General features: G+C 42.5%; 1 protein-coding gene across 2 annotated transcripts in view; it reads left to right on the top strand.

Moving 5' to 3' along the window:
- The window catches only part of CIT (citron rho-interacting serine/threonine kinase), a 106,667-nt gene that overhangs the window by 1,543 nt on the left and 87,595 nt on the right, over positions 1 to 17,529 (top strand). For both annotated transcript variants that reach the window (XM_069961273.1, XM_069961274.1), the window contains exons 2-9: positions 3,251 to 3,348; positions 4,649 to 4,802; positions 5,279 to 5,454; positions 8,401 to 8,502; positions 9,629 to 9,771; positions 13,394 to 13,487; positions 13,717 to 13,920; positions 14,009 to 14,162. In XM_069961273.1, coding sequence (XP_069817374.1) covers positions 3,253 to 3,348; positions 4,649 to 4,802; positions 5,279 to 5,454; positions 8,401 to 8,502; positions 9,629 to 9,771; positions 13,394 to 13,487; positions 13,717 to 13,920; positions 14,009 to 14,162 — 1,123 coding nt within the window. In that variant the 5' untranslated portion in view covers positions 3,251 to 3,252. The remainder of the gene's footprint in view (positions 1 to 3,250; positions 3,349 to 4,648; positions 4,803 to 5,278; positions 5,455 to 8,400; positions 8,503 to 9,628; positions 9,772 to 13,393; positions 13,488 to 13,716; positions 13,921 to 14,008; positions 14,163 to 17,529) is intronic.

The following is a 17,529-nucleotide window of genomic DNA, read 5'->3' on the forward strand; positions in this document are numbered from 1 at the left end:
GTGGAATTCCGCTAGTTTTGCTACGTGTGAACGTAGCCTAACACTGATCTGACGCAGAATCCTCTTGAAAAATAAGGTTACTGTTACACAAAGCTTTTATCGGCCAAATACCGACTGTTACGGCCAATAAGCATTTTGTGAAATAGGTCATGCTTTAAAGGAGTAATCGGGCGAAAATTATTATTAAAGTATTGTATTGCCCCACAAAACTTATACGAACCCCCAATATACACTTATTACGGGAAATGCTTATAAAATGCTTTTTTCCCTGCACTTCCTACTGCATCAAGGCTTCACTTCCTGGATAACATGGTGATGTCACTTCCTGGATAACATGGTGATGTCACTTCCTGGATAACATGGTGATGTCACTTCCTGGATAACATGGTGATGTCACTTCCTGGATAACATGGTGATGTCACTTCCTGGATAACATGGTGATGTCACTTCCTGGATAACAGGATAGAAGTGTAATAGATAATAATAATAATAATAATAATAATAATAATAGAAGTGGTGGCAGCAGACCGCCGCTATCTTCTATGGGCCGCCTGGACGATCTAAAGATCATCTGGGCGTACCCTTCCGCTGCTCCCCGCTCGATGTCTGTTTGTGTAGTAGAGATAGCGAGCGGGGAACAAAAAGCAGGCGAGCGCTGACCTCGCTTACTCCTAGATATTGTGCTCTGTAAAGGCCCTTTTACTCGAGACGATTATCGGCCATATTCGGGCGATAATCGTCTTGTGTAATAGAAGCCAACGATCAGCCGACATGAACGATGCCGAAAGACAAGCGACTAATATAGCATCGTTCTGTTGCTGTCGCCTCGTGGAACCGAAGCAGCGGCAGGTGACCGTTACCATCTGCTACGGGATGCCTGGACGATCAAGTGATCAACAGGGCAGCTCCTCGTGCCCCCCCTGCACTCACCCGTTTTCTGCCGGTTCATGTAATTGCACCCTGTGTAATAGGGGATTATGGCCTTAGGGTATGTTCACACTGAGGACTAGACGAGGAATTCCCAGCTAGATCTGCCCTCAATGTTACGGGTATTCTGCTTAAAATTCTGCCTGAAAATATGTACCATTGTGTTCAGTGGGATTTCCACTCTGTTGTTCACATAGCGGCATTTACGTGCAGAATGTTCCACCGTGGATCCGCTAGAGAAATCCTATAAAAGTCATTGGGGCTCTGAATTTCCGCTTGAATTCCATGCCAATTCTGCACGAATTCTGCATCAATTCAATTCTTTTCCTATTCCTCAGTGTGAATATACCCTTAGGGCCATATTACACAAAGCAATAATTGGCCGATCATCGCTCACTATCATAGAGACAATGATCAGCTGATGAAGCAATCATCGGCTGATTGTTGCTATAGGCCCAAACCTAAAATCACCGGCGACATGTAATAGCAATGCATGGCTGACGATTCTGCAGACAGTAGACTTTGCCTATCCACGCTCCATAACTCCCTCGGCGCTATGCTGCTTCTCGGGTGCCGCGCTTTGCGAGTGGCCTGTCTGAGCTGACATCCAATCACTTACCCCAGTGGTTCCGGCCAGTGATTGGTTGAGCGGCTTGTCAGCTCATACAGGCCGTTCAGAGCTGACAGGGGGGGCTCTGGAGTGTGGATAGGTAATGTATACTTTTTAAGCAAGAACTGGAAGCAGCCGTCATTGCACAAATAACCGCCATTATTTTTTAAATAACGGACCTTACTCATGCAATGGCGGCCGTTGTTATGAGCTGTTAAGACAGCTGTCATTTTTAAGTGGTGTGAACCTAGCTCTGAGCGGCGGTGATCCCGGCTGACATGCGCAGCCGGGCAGTGCCTCTATTAGCCGGTGCGGGTCCCGTTGCCGCGCCGGCTAATTAAGCCTCTAAGTGCAGCTGTCAAACCTGACAGCTGCATTTAGAGGCACTGCGCCGCACGTCCCTGGTGTCTAGTGGGACGGATCTCCCCCCCGCGATGCGATTGCGGGGTGGAGATCCGTTCTTCTGCCCGTGCCGGGCCTCAGCGTCGGAATGACGCTGATCCCGGCTCGGCAGTAGATTGCTATGGCCTGCAGCAGGCCATAGTAATCTATGACCGATCTAATCGATCTTTGCTGTGTATATACACAGCATTGATCTCTATGAGAGATCAGTGCTGTCTATATACAAGTCCCCCAGGGGGGCTTCTAGTTACAGTAAAAAAAAAAGTAAAAAAGTGTTTTTATTAATAAAAAATCCCCTCCCCTAATAAAAGTCCAAATCACCCCCCTTTTCCCATTTTATAAATATAAATTAATAAATAAATAAACATATTTAGTATCGGTGCGCGCGTAATCGCCCGAACTATTAATTAATCACATTCCTGATCTCGCACGGTAAACGGCGTCAGCGCAAAAAAATTCCAAAGTGCAAAATTGCGCATTTTTGGTCGCATCAAATCCAGAAAAAATGTAATAAAAAACGATCAAAAAGTTGTATATGCGCAATCAAGGTACCGATAGAAAGAACACATCATGGCACAAAAACTGACACCTCACACAGCCCCATAGACCAAAGGATAAAAGCGCTATAAGCCTGGGAATGGAGCGATTTTAAGGAACGTATATTTGTTAACAATGGTTTGAATTTTTTACAGGCCATCCGATACAATATAAGTTATACATGTTATATATCATAGTAATCGTAACGACTTGAGGAACATGCATAACAAGTTTTACCATAGGACGGACGGCGTAAATGCAAAACTCCCCGAAATCAAAACAAATTCGTTTTTTTTTCAATTTGACAGCGCAAATGATTTTTTTCCGGTTTCGCAGCATATGTTATGGAAAAATAATGCCTGTCATTGCAAAGTACAATTGGTTTCGCAAAAAATAAGCGCTCATATACGTCTCTAGGTGAAAAAATGCAAGCGCTATGGACTTTTAAACTTAAAATGGAATAAGCAAAAGCGCAAAAACGAAAATAGGCTTTGACCTTAAGGGGTTAAGCATACCTATCATTTAAACAAACCTCTGACGTGTTAGAGGTTTGTGGCACTGGGGGTCCGGGTGCTGAGATCCCTGCATCCGGACCCCCACCGATAAAGACCTCAGATATTTTGCCCTGATATGTCAGAAGTTTGGGTAAATGATAGGCACGCTTTAATGATACTATAGGAATTACCTGTGGTTGATGTGTAATCATTGTCTTTGTCATTTGGTAAAGGTTCATAGTCCTAAAGGCTCACTTTATAATGTGACTTATTGTTTCAGACATGTTGAAATTCAAAGTTGGAATCCGCGGTGGAGCAGACGGCCTTTCATCCGAGCCTCTCACCAGCAGAGCTACACGGCTCCATAATTTTTTACAGGTGTTAATTTTGTATATGTTTGTTTTGTGTCTTCATCTATAATGTGAGAGTAAGGGTCCTATTCCACGGGCTGATGGCCACGGTTCAAAAAACGGACTGCGGCACCAGCTTCCCCGTGTCGGCGCCGTTCTATCCCTGGGTCAGATTAAAGAGGATGTACCTGGTGGTACATCCTCTTTAAACACCATACATTATCTACACATGCTGCAGGGCTTCTCCTGCGCTCCTCTTCCTCCTGATCCCGCGCGCAGCAGCAGCTTTGGTGCGGCCTGTCTGAGCTAACAGACCGCTCAGCCAATCACTGGCTGCGGCGTTCCTGGCCAGTGATTGGCTGAGCGGTCTGTCCACTAAGACAGGCCGCGCCGATGAACGATCAGCCGATGACACGATCATCGGCTGATTGTTGTCTCTATTCCATGGAGCGAATAGGCCCCCCTAAGGCTGGGTTCACACTGCAGTTTTTGCAGTTTATGCATCTGTTTTGATCCATTTTTCCATTGACTTCTATTCTAAAAGAAAAAAAAAAGCATCAAAACGCATGCATACAAATGTTGGCAAACACAGTTTTGTGTATGTTAAAAAGGATGCGTTTTTATTCGTGTTTTTTGTTTTTTTTATAATGAATCCACACAAATGCATCCCTTTTTTCATATATTTTTTTTCGTGCATTAAAAAACAAAAAAAAGAAATTGATTGCAAAAACGCATTGTGAACCCAGCCTTAAGGGTATGTTCACTGCAGAATCCGCTGTGCATATTTTTAGATGATATTTAATAGCTTCTATTTCAATTGGAGTTTCCATGGGCAACCACATTAAAAAGTTACATATGACTTCTTTTTTCCGTATAGAAAAAAATAAGTGAGATATTTTATTTATCAAGTTTACAAGTTTTTGATGCTGAAAAAAAAAATCAACTTAAAAATCAGGAGTTGTAGAATGAAGCAGTGTCGTTTACCTCTTCACACATAGCAAGGTTTGCAGTAGAGATGAGCGAACTTTTTGAAAATTCGGGTCCGCACCAACCCGAACAATCACTAGTTTAATCCCATTGCCTGGAGAAGATAGATGCAATGGCTATATCAATGTTTTCCAGGCAGTCCTCAGGCTGCATCCGCATTCTCCAGGCAGCAGGAATCAAAAGCCGATCATTTGGGTTCGTGCAAATTCAAACTTTCGGCAAGTTTGCCCATCTCTAGTTTGCAGGCAGTATCTCCATAGCTGAGCTTATGAGCATCCCGGGATATCACATAGTAGTGTTGTTAATGCTTTAATTCTTCATCAAGTTCTGTTCCGTTCTAGGGTAAATCATCATGTCAGTTCCCTTCACTGCAACAACAGCAGCTGTCTACTCTAACCAGGGAAGGACTTCTGGATTCCTTATTTGTCCTTTTTGAAGAATGTAACAATCCCGCATTAATGAGGATTAAACATGTCTCTAACTTTGTCAAAAAATGTGAGTTTAGTTTTTTTTTTCTTCTTGGAAATACAGAGGTCTTCTTTATCTATACTATGTAACTGAGGAATGCCTGTTGTCACCCATAAGGACCAATCGGAGCTCTGCCTCAATTTATTATATAGTGAAACCTTGAATTACAATTCCAAACACAGAGAGATCGGCACTACCGCAATATTAATACACATACGGTCCGTGATATTTTGCCGATACAGTCATATACTGGGGTGCTCCTCACCTAGAACTAAAGATTCCAGTCATATAGTGAAGATACAAAAGACGATTGGGGGGCAAAAGATGATTGGAGAAGCATGCTGACGCGCGCGAAACAGCTGTCACGTAACACACGTTTGCCGCATGGTGCTGGTTTCCGAGTCGTCCTATGAAAATGAAATGTTTTTAATAAAGTGAAAATAAAAGTCAAGTTTTAATGTCATGTGCACTGGGAACCATATATATTTGTTTTTTTCCCCCAGATTCTGAAACCATTGCAGAATTACGTGAGCTCCAACCCAACGTTAAGGATTTTGAAGTAAAGAATGTAATTGGACGAGGTCACTTTGCCGATGTACATGTTGTGAAGGAGAAGATTACCGGAGACATATTTGCTATGAAGACAATGAAGAAGAAAGCACTTCTAGCACAAGAACAGGTTCTGAGTAGTTTTTCTTTATATTTCTATATAGGGCTGGGATTTGGTAATGATACTCACCTCTGGATTGGCCACTGGAAGGATGTACAGTGAACTCTCCAAATCTATAGCATGTTCATGCAATGTGCTGTTGTTGACCATCATTTCAATGCTTAAAATGTCACTGTCATGAAAAAAAAAAACGTAAAAAGTATTTTTCTCTTTTTGCATTTTAAAGGGAGTGTGTCACTTAAATCTTTTACTGATTAGAGTCAGATACTAAAACACGCTCTTTTATTCTAATCTGTTTCTGTTTTCTGACTTTTATTATTTCACTTTTTGTACATTGTTATGAGCTGCTATCTTGACTGAGCTGTTCTTAACCCTTAGAGGACTCGGCCAATTTAAATTTTTGTGTTTTCGTTTTTCCCTCTTTGTGCTTAAAAGGCCAAAGCGCTTGTATTTTTTCACCTAGAAACCCACATGAGCCCTTATTTTTTGCGCCACTAATTGTACTTTGCAATGACAGGCTGAATTTTTTCATAAAGTATACTGCAAAACCAGGCAAAAATTCAATTTGTGGTGAAATTGAAAAAATTTTTTACGCCGTTCGCCCTGGGGTAAAACTGACTAATAAATTCAAACCATTGTTAACAAATATATATTCCCAGGCTTATAGCGCTTTTATCCTTTGGTCTATGGGGCTGTGTGAGGTGTCATTTTTTGCGCCATGATGTCTTCTTTCTATCGGTATCTTGATTGCGCATATGCGACTTTTTGATTGCTTTTTATTACAATTTTTCTGGATTTGATGCGACGAAAAATGCGCAATTTTGCACTTTGGGATTTTTTTGCACTTACGTCATTTACCGTGAGAGATCAGGAATGTGATTGTTTGGGCGATAACGCACGCGGCGATACCAAACATGATTATTTATTTATTTTTATTTATAACATAGGAAAAGGGGGGTGATTTTGACTTTTATTAGGGGAGGGGGCTTTTTATTGATAATAACACGCTGCTGCAGCCGGAAGCAATAGAGTGCTGAGTCGGGATCAGCGCCATTACGGCGCTGACCCCAGAAGGAGTAAGATGTGTGGTTCGCTACTCCGGGTCAATGCCCCGGAGGAGCGATCCACCCCACTAGACACCAGGGATGGCTGCATTCAAGTAATCGGATGCAGCTGTCAACTTTGACAGCTGCATCCGATTACTTTATTAGCAGGCGATCAGACCATGGCCGCCAATAGCACCCGGGACCGCGGCGGTTCATAGCGCGGCCCCGCTCTGAACACATGGAGGCAGCCCTGGACGTACGGGTACTTCCAGGGTCGCCTAAGGGTTAACAACATTTAGTGACTTGCTTTACAGCAAACTCATGGAGATAGACGAAAATAGACACACTCTGTCTGGCTCTATGAACTTTGAAGAGGTCATTCCACAGGGAGCTGCGATTGTCATTTTCTGATGACACTGTCCGTTTAACTTATTCCCAACATAAGATGTACGTCATATGTTGGGTGGGAAAGAATAAAGCAAGCTCCATCTCCTGCATTGGCATTTTATGGCAATACGGTGGAATATGGTGGAACAAAGATCATTATTAAAGAATATAGTTGTTCTAGCCCCCCAAAAGCTCTCATACTGCTCTGTTGTTGGAAAAGGGATTGGGGGGGGGGGCATATTTCTAAAAGCAGTTTCCACACTTACTCCCTGATCTTCTGGTCGCGGCTGTCTTCCCGTTCTGTCAGCCTCCCGTGACATACGGCTTCCCGGTTCAGTTTTGTTAGTGGGGAGATGGACGTCATGGAAGCTGGCAGAACAGGTGTATTACAAGGACTGTAAGATCACACAGTGGAGGGGTGGGGTGTTGGAGGTTGCATGGCTCAGTTGTTTTTTTATGCCACAGGAAGACAATATGCATAAGTTTTTCCAGACAATCTCTTTAAAGTGACACTGTCACCCCCTTTGTGCATTCTGACATCTCTGCACAGGTGTAAAGGGTAAATTTAGCAGTTTCATACCTTATTTTATATTATACATCATGGTGCTTGTTCAAGTAAAAAGTAATCTTGCAGATTGTGTTAAGTGGGCGGGGCCTCGCGGGATTAGCACCACTTAGCCCCACCCACAACACAACCGATGTCCCGCCCCATTGACGCCCATTGGTGTGCCGACCTAGAGGGGGTGGGGCCTAGACCTTTAGGCCAGCCTCTTCCAATGGCCGGCGAGGGGGCGGGGCCAACGGTGGCCACTTAACACAATTTGCAGTTGATAAAAGATCACTTTTTACTTGAACAAGCACCATGACGTATGATATAAAATAAGGTATGAAAACTGCAAAATTTACTTATTACACCTGTGTAGAGATGTCAGAATGCAAAAAGGAGGTGACAGTGTCACTTTAAATACAGATACCCCATTCTTAGCCTAGGTCCTTGGCTGTCAATATTCAGTCTCTGGACTTCTAACAGACTAAATGGCATAAACCTGAAGCATAAACCTTGTGCAAAGGATTTCAAACAAGTATAACATTGTGTGAAGTATTGCTCTATTGGGCAAAACTGCTGCCCTAGTGGCAAGTATTTGCCTTCTGGCCTTTGTACAAGCGGCTGTTGAGTACAATTATAGTAAGTTCATGGAGCTGAATGCTATATCTGACATTGTTTATGTTTTCTAAGACTGGACAAAGAACCTTCCAAATTCAGAGCGCTATCATATTATAGAGTGCTTAATTGGGTTTATGGACTTCAGCTTATTGTTCTTGCCACAAAGATCTAAATAAGGTTTATCCAGGTCTGACTATGGGGATGTGAACATTCCGGTCCCTCTTCCAGCTGCAGAGTGGTTTAATGCCTTGTTCCTATGGTGGAAACATCTCTTTAATCAGAAAGATGTGTATAGATGTTTATAGTGAGTTATATTTGCATAAGATATACTGATATTTACCTGTCTTTTATGTTTAGGTGTCTTTTTTTGAAGAAGAACGAAATATATTAAGTAATCATAATAGTCCGTGGATTCCCACACTGCATTATGCCTTTCAGGATAAGGAGCACCTTTACCTAGTAAGTAGTCTGTCAAATGAATACAAATCTAAGAACCTGTTGATATTGAGTAGAAGTGGCAGTCAGTCATGGAGTAAAATGTTCTGATGTGCTCAGAACTGGAAACTACACAAAAAGGCTTAGGCCGGGTTCACACAGAATTTTTGCAGTCCAGTTTTTTTCATCCGTTTTATGCAATAAATGGATGAAAAAACTGATGTATTTGTGCGCTCATGAACAGAATATGAAATGTCACTGATCAGGGATCACGGAGAAGTCCAATGAATGCAATGCACTTCAGATAAAAAATGCTCCTTGGAAACAGTTTATATTCCGTCATCATGTCTATTAGTCTATATACAGCAGCATCTCAGCATCATGTCTGGCAGTCTATATACAGCACCATATCTGCGTCATGTCTGTCTATACACAGTATCATGTCTGTCAGTCTTTATACAGCAGCACCTCAGCATCAGTCTATATACAGAAGCATCTCATCCTTATGTCTAGCAGTCTATACAGCAGAATCTCAGCATAATGTCTGTCACTCTATATACAGTAGCATCTTAGCCTTATGTCTGTCAGTCTATATACAGCAGCATCTCAGCATTGTGTCTGTCAGTCTATATACAGCAGCATCTCAGCATCATGTCTGTCAGTCTATATACAACAGCATTTCATTATTATGTCTGTCAGTCTATATACAGCAGCATCTCTGCATCATGTCTATCAGTCTATATACAAAGCAGCATCTCATCCTTATGTCTATCAGTCTATATACAGCAACATGTCAGCATCATGTCTGTCAGTCTATATACAGAAGCATCTCAGTATCATGTCAGTCTATATACATCAGCATCTCTGTATTATGTCTATCAGTCTATATACAGAAGCATCTCAGTATTGTGTCTGTAAGTCTATATACAGCAGCATCTCAGCATCACGTCTGTCAGTCTATATACAGCAACATCTCAGCATCACGTCTGTCAGTCTATATACAGCAGCATCTCTGTATCATGTCTATCAGTCTATATACAGCAGCATTTCATCATTATGTCTGTCAGTCTATATACAGCAGCATTTCGTTATTATGTCTGTCTATATACAGCAGCATCTACAAGTATATAACCTCATGTGAATTCTGCAGGTTATGCAGTACCAGCCAGGAGGAGACTTACTGTCTCTATTGAATCGATATGACGACCAGTTTGATGAAAGCATGGCCCAGTTTTATCTGGCAGAAATAGTTCTTGCAATTCATAGTGTTCACCAGCTGGGATATGTCCACAGGTAAGTAGGAGGGGGATGAGGGCATTTTATATAATAATGGTAACTGTTTCTACTTTCTGACTGGGCCGTTCTGAACAGCATTTAGTGACACGCTTTTCAGCAACCCTCATGGACATAGACAACAATAGACAGACTCTGTCCCCTTGAAATGAATATAAAACATTACTGAGTGTACTCTGTGACCTTTGAAGAGGTCATTCCACAGGTAGCTGCTATTGTCTCCTCTATCTACTGGGTCACATGTTGCTGCATTGCTGTACAGATCACTTTACAGCAGCCTCCTCTTATCATCACAGAAACAACACAAAGTCTCAGATCAGTTTTAGCCCCAGTGGTGAGAATTAAAACTACAAGATTTCCAGATTATTTTATTATATAGATAGAAAAATGGAAAATTAGAAAAAATATCACCAAAAATTCTTTAAAAAATGTTTACCATATAAGGATAACTTAAACAATAAGTCCTTCTCTGATTACACATTACCTTTAAGATAAGGACGTTCTGTAGGAGTCCAGTTTTTATTCTGCATACATAGTATAATGCCTGTATAGAAAGGAAATTAGTACATGCCACAACATTGCACAGGGAAAGGGAATAGGAGGACAACAAAAAAGAATCTGTATCCACTCAAGTCACCGCTGCTGGAGTGTGCAATGATGTCGCTGTGCATTAGGCACAGGATGATAATAATATTTATTTGTATAGCGCAAACAGATTCTGCAGCGCACACAGTGTATTTGACTCCTGAGGCCTTCAGCTGCATCCTGTGCCCAGTGTATGGGGGTGCCATTACAGCACTCCACTGGGGGCTTCAGAGTGTTGGTACTACTGGACCGGCTGCGAGCTGAGTTGTTTTTCTGTTCTTCCATCCTTGCCCCAGTTCAAAGTTGAAACGGGATGGAAAACCCTCTAACCCCTTAACGACCAGGGGTGTACATTTACGCCCCCGCAGGCTGGACCTTAACGCGTAAATGTACACCCCGCTATGAAGCCAGCTCAGGAGCTGAGCTCGCTTCCTAGCAGGTGGGAACCGGCTGCAATCAGCAGCCAGGCCCCCACCATTAATGACGGACCGATGCGATCGCACGGGCGCCTGCCATTAACCCCTTAAACGATGTGATCGTGGCGTGACCGCAGTGTTTAGGTGCAAGTTACAGGAGCATCTCCTGTCACTTACCGATCGGGACCCCCACAGCGTGTCTGCAGGGGTCCCAATTTTATTGGCCTTAATGCCGGAGGTCTCTTACCTTCCTTTGTTCCGTCAGGTCTTCTCTCCTCTGATAGAGCCTGCCTGTGGCCTGGGGCAGACTCTATCAGAAGATCACCGATAACACTGATCCCTGCTATGCTATGGCATAGCAGTGATCAGTGTATGAAATCTAATGTAATAATGTCTGAAGTAATGCCTCATAGTCCCACCCCCCAAAAAAGTAAAATCACCCCCCCTTCCCATCTTATACATAAAACACATAAAAATAATAAGGTTAATTAACATATAATATACCGTAGCGTGCATAATTGGCCGATCTATTAAAATAATATAGTTCCCGCACGGTGAGATTGCTTTTTTTTAATTACATTTTATGTTTAAAAAATTTACACAATAGGACCATTTTAAATACACCTATTTGCAAAAAAAATAACAAAGTTTTACTGCTAATTAAAATTTTCCATATTTAAATTTATAGAGGGCAATGTATTAATGGAGACTCTTCAGCGAGTACTCAGTCTGATTTTATGTTGCTGGTCTCCCTGAGCTCAGCGATTGTTGTGTTTTGTTGGTCTATTTTTCATTGCCCAAGTTAGCCAGAATCCTACTCCACACTGATGAGGGGCAAATACCCTGAAACAGCTGTCTGTGGATGGATGCCTGCCTTGGTAAACCCTTGACATGTCGCAATACTCACCACAGAGTTAGACTTTGATGCAAAAGGGTATTTCCCTATTTATGTTTCAATACTCGCAGCCGAGTGGGACTTAAGGGGCTACATATCAGGGTGGTTTTGTGATCCCCCCTTGGCAATAGGTGAAATAGTAAAATGTTAAAAAACCTAGTAAACATGAATATCGCTGTGTTCAGACTGACTTATAGAATAAAGGAAAAATGGCAGTTTTATTGTTAAGTGCATTACGTAAACATGGCACCCCCAAAAAATTTGCGGAATCGCATTTTTTGACCCAAATTCATCCCATAAATGATATTTTGGGGGTTCTGTCATTCAATTTATGGCAGATTGAAAGAATCCCAAACTGAGCCCAAACTGAGCCCAAAAGTCGCATTAACCCTTTTTTATTATCCTTTCCATTGGAATCCTGAATCTTTTTTGCAACGGAGGACAGCAACGGTGCTCATACCCCTTACACAGCTGTTCCTCTCGTCCTCTGTAAACTCAGCATTTGTTTTCAATAGGGAGATGGCGCTAAACTGCTGACAGACACTTCCGGCAGCGGCTTATCTCCTTCCAGCAACACCCACCCCTCCATGCACATTAGGTTTGGCCAATCCTACTAAAATCAGCATGCTTGTCCAGCATTCAGATAATATGTATAGCCAATTTTACTTCTTTTTTTGTAGATTTTGTAAAATTCATCAGATTAGGATTTAGCTAGTTATGGTTGCAGTTACTTATCTGCCCTCCTATAGGACAGGGGTAGGGAACTTTGGCTCTCCAGCTGTTGCAAAACTACAATTACCATCATGTTCGGAAAGCTAAAGCTTTGGCTGTCCAGGCATGATGGGAGTTGTAGTTTTGCAACAGCTGGAGAGCTAAGGTACTCCTGCTATAAGGCCTCATCCTTTCGGGTATTCCGGCGAAAATCTTTTTCTTTCAAATCAGCTGCTTTCAGAAAGCTATATAGATTTGTAATTTACTTTTATTTAAAAATCTCAAGTCTTCCAGTACTTATCAGCTGCTGTATGTCCTGCAGGAAGTGGTGTTTTCTTTCCAGCCTGACACAGTGCTCTCTGCTGTCACCCCAGTCTCAGGGTATGGGCACACTGAGTAATTTTGATGGAAATTCCATCTCAGAGTTCTCAGCTCGCGCCAGATCGCGGACTGTGGCGCGCGCGCGTGTCTCCACCCGTGTCATAGACTCCATTCTACGCACACGTGGATTCTGCCCTCCGTCTAAACAATAAACTGGATCATTCTTTGGACGGATGAAGGAATACGCCTGTGCGTAGAATCGAGTCTATGACACTGGTGAAGATGTGCGCGCCTGGCGCAGGCCGCGAACGGGCGCGAGCTGAGAATTCCGCGACAGAGTTTCTGTCAAAATTACTCCGTGTGCACATACCCTGAGACAGGAACTGTCCAGAGCAGGAGAGGATTTCTATGGGGTATTTGCTACTTTTAGACAATTTTAGACAGTTCCTGTCTTGGACAGAGGTGGCAGCAGAGAGTACTATGTCAGACTGAAAAGAATACACCACTTCCTGCAGGACATACAGCAGCTGATAAGTATGGGAAGACGAGATTTTAATATAGAAGTAAACTGGCTGATTTGAAAGGAAAAGATTTTCGCCGGAGGATCCCTTTAAGAACTGCATTCTTCAAATGAACGGATTTTTTTTTTTTTAATTCTTTATGTGAATATTACACACATTTTCTTGTTTCATAGAGACATTAAACCAGAGAATATTCTTATTGATCGCACTGGACATGTTAAACTAGTAGATTTTGGATCAGCGGCAAGACTGACCTCAAATAAAGTGGTAAGTGTACAAGTTTCCTTGAGCTACAACCGCCTGATCTCCAGATTTCACTACCCTATAATACAGGGGTTGGGGACCTCTGCTCTCCAGCTGTTGCAAAACTACAACTCCCATCATGGCTGGACAGCCAAAGCTAAAGCTTTGGCTGTCCAGCCATGATGGGAGTTGTAGTTTTTCAAGAGCCAAGGTTCCCTACCCCTGCTATAATACATCATTACTTACATTTCAGATGAGTGCCCAGCTGCCTATCGGTACACCAGACTATATGGCTCCTGAGGTGCTCATGGTGATGAACGGGGATGGAAAAGCCGCCTATGGTCCTGAATGTGACTGGTGGTCTCTAGGTATCATTGCCTATGAGATGTTTTATGGAAAATCTCCATTTACTGAGGGAACAACCACAAAAACATTCAACAACATCATGAACTTTCAGGTAACTGACTGTTTCTCTTGGGGGATTGTTTATTAGATTATTTTTTTATCCTGTGCATATTTTAATGGTCTTTTATTTGCCTTCACAGCGTTTCTTAAAGTTTCCAGATGAACCAAAAATCAGCAAACATTTTCTTGACCTTATCCAAAGTTTACTGTGTGGACAGCGAGAGAGACTGAGATATGAAGACCTGTGCTGTCATCCTTTTTTTGCAAGAACTGACTGGGACAATATTAGAAATAGTGAGTACCTCACGGAGTCATTATAAATAATTGCACATACAAACACTTGGCACTACTCCAGTACAAACAGTCCACGTGTATATGATAAAGTTGCTCACTTCGGGTCTTTTAGCACGGTGGCTAGTGCGGTGCTCTGCATGTTCATATATAGCAAAGACCGAAGAAAAAATAATCATGCGGCACTCACCATATCATCATAAATCCTCTTTAACTTTATTCATAGTAACAAACAATCCCAAGTGCTATACAGGTTACATAGCAGGTGCAGGTGTGCTCCACTAGAGCGACGGCCGTTTTGCAGACATGCGCATCAACAGGCTTAGGTACTACAGAGCCTGTTGATGTGCATGTCTGTGAAACGGCCGTTATTTACTTCCTTTTTTGCTCTAAATAATTGCACGTTTCCTGTGATATGGGCCGGAAAAAATCTGTTCATCATTGCTGTGCCTAAAGCATACCTGTCGTTACAAAAGAATCTTAGAACAAATGTACCATCAGGTACATCGCTTTGTTTTTTTTACGTTAGTGAATTGGCGCCGGCCTGTGGATGCCAGTGGTGCGGCCCTTTTTTTTGAACCGCCACCCGGTTCCCGCGATCTATTCCTGAGGCCCGGCACGGAGCACTGGGAGTGGGGCCCGTCCCCACTCCCTAAAGAGGAGCCTAACTACTATATGGGGCTTGTCTAATATTTTGAGGAATGTATTGGGCATAACTGCTTATCTGGGGGTACTGTTTCTGCCTCAAACACCATTAAAATAATATCAGAGGCTTCTTGCAAGTTTATTTAGCAAAAGGCGAAACTAGAAATTTTAATAGAGAAATGTCCATAATTTAAAACAAATTTAGATTTATTTATTTTTTTTTTACCATATCCCCCAGGCCTATTTGAAAATAGGACATTTAGTGAAAATGTCTCTATATAAAAGCTTTGCATACTTATTGAACCCCTTTATGCATGTCATACATAGAAGCCATAGGAATTCCTTTTCATCACATCTTGCATTACTATACACTCTGGGTTTAATTAAAATGCTAAAACCGTGTAATGATCAGCAGGGACTAGATCTAGATTTAAGCTAGCCAAACACATTTGATTAAATTCATCTCCGCCTGTGGATTTCAGCAGCACTGACCAGCAATATAATATGGATGTCTCCCAGTAACAGAGGTTATTCAATGTGCCAGGTCCTTGGCTTCCACAGCACATAACTTTCAGGCAGGAGCCACTGACAGTGACTTGCTGAGCTCTCCTCTTGAAATAAACATGCTCGCTAGGCCGATCATGCATACGTATGGAAAAATCGAGAGATCATTGTCAGATGTGTATGTCGGCTCTATTGGTGACTGGGTGGCAAAGATATTAACCTCATGGAGCAAATATGGCTGACATGAAGTAGTCCCATTTTTATTGGATTGAATATGCAAAAGTCTAGGCTTGTGAGAAATACTTTTTTGGGGGCAAAAAAAAAAAAAAAAGAGGACATACCCTCTCAACCCCCTCCCTGTATTCCCTGCTCCACTGTCCTTTATTAGGAGAGTCCTTTCAAATCAAAACACCTTCTACTGCTCGCTGCCAATCCAGCGCCACCTGCACCTATTTAAATCAGCTCCACCTCCTGCTACCTGCCTGAGTGTTGTCGGATTCCTGTGTATCCTGACCTATGCCTGTTCTTTGAATTATGCTTTTTGCCTGACTCTACCATGTGCCTCTCCTGTTGACTCAGATTACCTGACGCCTCTCTGACTATGGTACCTGTCTCATCCCTGGTACTGGGTTGACTCTCCTGCTGACGACCTCTTTGCTGACTATTCATACTTGGCCTTTTCCCTGGTTGCAGCGACTCCAATTTAGTGTGTGGATGTTAAGAACCTTATAAAAGAGAGTGAAAAAGGACATCTGGAAAACAATCTGACTTGGGTCCGTGCTCAGACCAGGAAGCGGCTGGGGACCAGAGCGGTGGTTTGTGGCTACCAGCGCTGGGGCGGGGGAGGTTAGAGCACTTTATTTCTTTTATTTTCCCTCTCCCCAGCACTTGCTAAAAAAAAAAAAAAAAAAAGGGTCTGGACGGACTTCTGTAAATCAGATAATATATTTTTGCAAATACATTCATTTAGAAAGCTTTCCTTCTTCTCCCACTCTTTCTCTCCCATTGATGGCAGCTCATTGTCTAACCTGCTCTCTGCTCTAAAAGCAGTGGTTTGGCTGGTGTGTATGCATATGTATATACACACACACACACACACACACACAGTGTTACCTCGGTTTAAGAGTAACTTGGAATGAGAGCGTTTTGCAAGAAGAGCTCATAGTTTTTCAAAATTGTGACTTGGTTTAAGAGCATTTCTTTGGTTTCAGAGCTCCCTGTACTGGGCGGGAGGGGGAGTGGGGGAGGTGCATGGTCTGCATAGCGGGGTCTACATGACTGTACTCTGACCCAGAAAGTCTCCCTCACCTTCCAAATCATAGCAGATCCACTTCAGGCTGGGGCTTACATAACGGAATAGAACTGCTATACTGTGCCCACATATGCCCTACTCATTCCTTCCTGCTCCCTGCAGTCTCTGTCAGCTCTTGTGTTTCCCCTCCTCTTCTTTCCTGCTATAATGTTCCTGCACTCACACTCAGCTATACACACTGCTGCTATAATGTGCCTGCACTCACACTCAGCTATGCACACTGCTGCTATAATGTGCCTGCACTCACACTCTGCTATGCACACTGCTGCTATAATATGCCTGCTCTCACACTCAGCTATACATGCTGCTCTATAGAAAAGTTTCTGTCACTGTCCCCCTGCACAGCTCTGTGATTCTCTTTTCCTGATTGGTCTACGCTGAACACCCCCCCTTCCCCATTGCTGTCATGTGACCACACAGACCTCTGACGGCAGCCCTGCTTCTCTATTCTAGCCTGTTGTACTACGCTACTGCATTATAGGGATCTGCAGTTCCATCCTGTATCTACAAACTGCTGCTGTTTCATCAGGTTTATACAGTTACTATACATTATACACCACATGCTGATTGCTATACTGTACAGTAAGTTATAATATCACATATTCAGCTGTTTCTAAATGTTTGTTTCATTTGTTTTATATGTTATTTTTGGGGTGTGGAACCAATTCTCTGCATATCAGAGATTTCTTATGAGGAAATTTGTTTTAGTTTAAGAGTGATTTGGATTACAAGCACGGTCCCGGAACGAATTATGCTCGTAATCCAAGGCACCACTGTGTATAATATAGAGTGTATAAATGTCCCAGATTTGTCAAACTGTGTAAAACTAACACTGGTTTAACAGGGTTGTCAAGTGTATACTTTTAATTTACTATGCTGCCAGGTCTATGGGGAACATAATGGTATAGT

The sequence above is a fragment of the Dendropsophus ebraccatus genome, chromosome 3 (assembly GCF_027789765.1).
Source record: "Dendropsophus ebraccatus isolate aDenEbr1 chromosome 3, aDenEbr1.pat, whole genome shotgun sequence".
NCBI classification, from domain to species: Eukaryota; Metazoa; Chordata; class Amphibia; order Anura; family Hylidae; genus Dendropsophus; species Dendropsophus ebraccatus.